The sequence below is a fragment of the Papilio xuthus genome, unplaced genomic scaffold, assembly GCF_000836235.2.
Source record: "Papilio xuthus unplaced genomic scaffold, Pxut_1.1 DF826717.1, whole genome shotgun sequence".
Classification (NCBI taxonomy): domain Eukaryota; kingdom Metazoa; phylum Arthropoda; class Insecta; order Lepidoptera; family Papilionidae; genus Papilio; species Papilio xuthus.
The window spans coordinates 1-2,883 of NW_013531932.1; the positions used below are offsets into that span (position 1 = coordinate 1).

At 36.5% G+C, this 2,883-nt stretch overlaps 1 protein-coding gene across 1 annotated transcript; it reads left to right on the plus strand.

The window, feature by feature from the left end:
* The first annotated feature begins 6 nt into the window (after positions 1-6).
* Positions 7-2,555, plus strand: LOC106122952 (vinculin-like). Its single transcript, XM_013319099.1, has 6 exons — positions 7-111; positions 235-364; positions 1,222-1,334; positions 1,598-1,688; positions 1,974-2,038; positions 2,222-2,555. Exons 2-6 carry the CDS (start codon positions 313-315, stop codon positions 2,327-2,329), a joined length of 429 nt encoding a protein of 142 aa, XP_013174553.1. The 5' UTR covers positions 7-111; positions 235-312; the 3' UTR covers positions 2,330-2,555.
* The last annotated feature ends 328 nt before the right edge of the window (positions 2,556-2,883 follow it).

Sequence of the window (2,883 nt, forward strand, 5' to 3'; positions counted from 1 at the left end):
CCCGCACCACCTGCACCAGGCCTCGCCCCGCCCCGCCCACCGCCGCCTGATACTGACGACGAGGGCGAAGACATCTTCCGACGCCAGCCGCATCCCAGCCAACCCATTTTGGTATCTATTACATCGTTTTACAGTTTAAATTTGATTTAACTTCTGATATACATTTTAAACATCATCAGTTTATATTCTGACGTTAATCTGACGTGACGACTAATACGTGACATGTTGTGTCAGGTGGCGGCACACAATCTGCACCGCGCAGTACGCGAGTGGTCCTCCAAGGACAACGAGATCATCGCCGCCGCCAAGCGCATGGCCATCCTCATGGCGCGCCTCTCTGACCTCGTGCGCTCTGACTCTAAAGGTACCGCATCGCACCGCACCGCACCGCACTCACATCTACAAACTCATACAAACAATATTGCAAAACTAACCGTGGATTTTTGACATCGTGATCTCTGTCATTATATTTGAATAAACAGAGAATAACAATATATTTTATACGCGGATTTTGGTATCGGAAAACCACGGTTAAAAATACACAGCCTGCGACTTAATTAGGAAGGAGAATATTATAAATATTAAATGAATAAATATATATTGCTGATAAAGCCGTGTGTATATTATAAAGCTTTGTTCACTGTATATATGTTTATCAACTGCTTACGGATAGAGGTGGCTCTCAATCTTACCGGTATGTATAGCTTTAATATAATACATATAAATAATGCAGTTATTTTTACGCTTAATGCTTTAAATAAATGTACATAATGTTATTTATATAATCGTAATTATTAAAAAATAAATAATTTCATCATCATCATCAGCTCACTATACGTCCCCACCGAGGGGCTCGGAGCCTACCCTAAGTTAAGGGTGATTAGGCCGTAGTCAACCACGCTGGCCAAGTGCGGGTTGGTTGACTTCACACATATCTTTGAATCTCTTCTCAGATATGTGCAGGTTGCATCACGATAATTTACTAATACCAAATATTAACAAAAATCCTTGTTCATTTTACTAATATTAAAAATGCGAAAGTTTAGATGGATGAATGGACGTTAGAAGGTATCTCCATATCCGAGTCAACGGGGTTTGTTGAGGGATTAAACTAGAACATAGTTAGAAATAACATATATACTAATTAACTTTATTTTTAACTGTGTGGATGGAGTTCTCAGGTAGTTTTTATACATGACTAATATGAGTAAAATTTAACAGGTAGTAAGCGTGAACTGATTGCTACTGCAAAGGCGATCGCGGAGGCCTCAGAGGAGGTCACACGTCTGGCGAAGAAACTTGCTCTTGAATGTACTGACAAGAGGATTCGTACTGTAAGTCACAAATAACAATATCTCTTTATAATCAAATGTATGGATACAGACACTTAGTCAAATAAATATCTCTGTCTACCCTTTTAGTATAATTAGTCAAGGTTATACTATATACTATATTAAGTTTATTCTAGAATAAAGAAAATCTTTAGAAGAATAAATAACATTTCTATTGATCAATAATTAATTTGTTATCCGGCTCGAAGGACCATTTAAAGAAAATTACTCAATTAAAAGTATATTTTTGATGTTTTTGTTTTTAGAACTTGCTGCAAGTGTGCGAGAGGATTCCGACTATTGGAACCCAGCTTAAGATCCTGTCCACTGTGAAGGCCACCATGCTCGGAGCTCAGGGTAAGAATATTGAGTATACAGATAACAGCTCACAGTATACTGGCCACTGATATATCATGATATCTTCCATTCTTTAAAGGATGATGCGTGCATGGATGTTTGTTAGAAGGTATTTCCAGAACCACTGCATGGATCTAGCTAAAATTAAGCATAGATGTAAAACACAGTCTGGAGGAACACATAGGCTAATTAAGTTTTGTTTAACTATATTTTTATTTTTACAATAATTAAAAAGGCACAAAATCATATTAAAATATACTAAAAAAAATTGTTTTTGGTACATAGGTAGCGAAGAAGATCAAGAGGCGACGGAAATGCTCGTCGGCAACGCTCAGAACCTCATGCAGAGCGTAAGTTTATTAAATATTGTTTATTGATATTATTTCTTTAAACAATTGTTAGTCTCAAATTGATAACATTAGTAGACGCCACCAACAACATGTCTATGGGCAGAGATTCGCCATTTCGGCGAACTCTTTGTCATCTGATAAAAAAAATAATATAACTTTAACATTTAAACCATTTTTATTCAGGTAAAGGAAACAGTGAAGGCGTCAGAGGGTGCCTCTATCAAGATCCGTACTGAACAGGACGGGTACCGTCTGCGCTGGGTGCGCCGCTCTCCGTGGTACCAGATCTAGACATCGGCGTACCAGACTTGAATAGGACCGTACCAGATATTTACACGAACTTCATAAATTTTGACTCCATCGTACCAAATACAATTTCGGTACGGATACCATATCATACAGATTCTTCACTGTGACGAATTGTATTCATTATTTGAATTAAATAAGTACAAAAACCAGTTTAGATCCTAGAAATAGATTCTTCTATTATAACAGGGAGGTTTCTTAGCCAACAGTTGTATCAAAAGTACATAAAAACCTCTATATACAATTAAGGTTGTTTGTATGACAGCTAGCAAATATATAACAAGTACATAATAAAAATAAATAGTTACTAATCCTTATATATCAGTAAATTGTATTTTTGTACACGAATATTGTAAAATTAGTACGAATACTATTCCTTTCTCTGTCTTATTCATAAAGAGTGAAAAGGATGGCAATATAAAGGTTTATGACATTGGAGATACAATATTCAAATTTACGAACATGATTGGTCAAACATTTCGTCCAAATGTTGGCACAAACATTTGGTTCAAATGTTTGATGTTGGAACTATTTTGTCA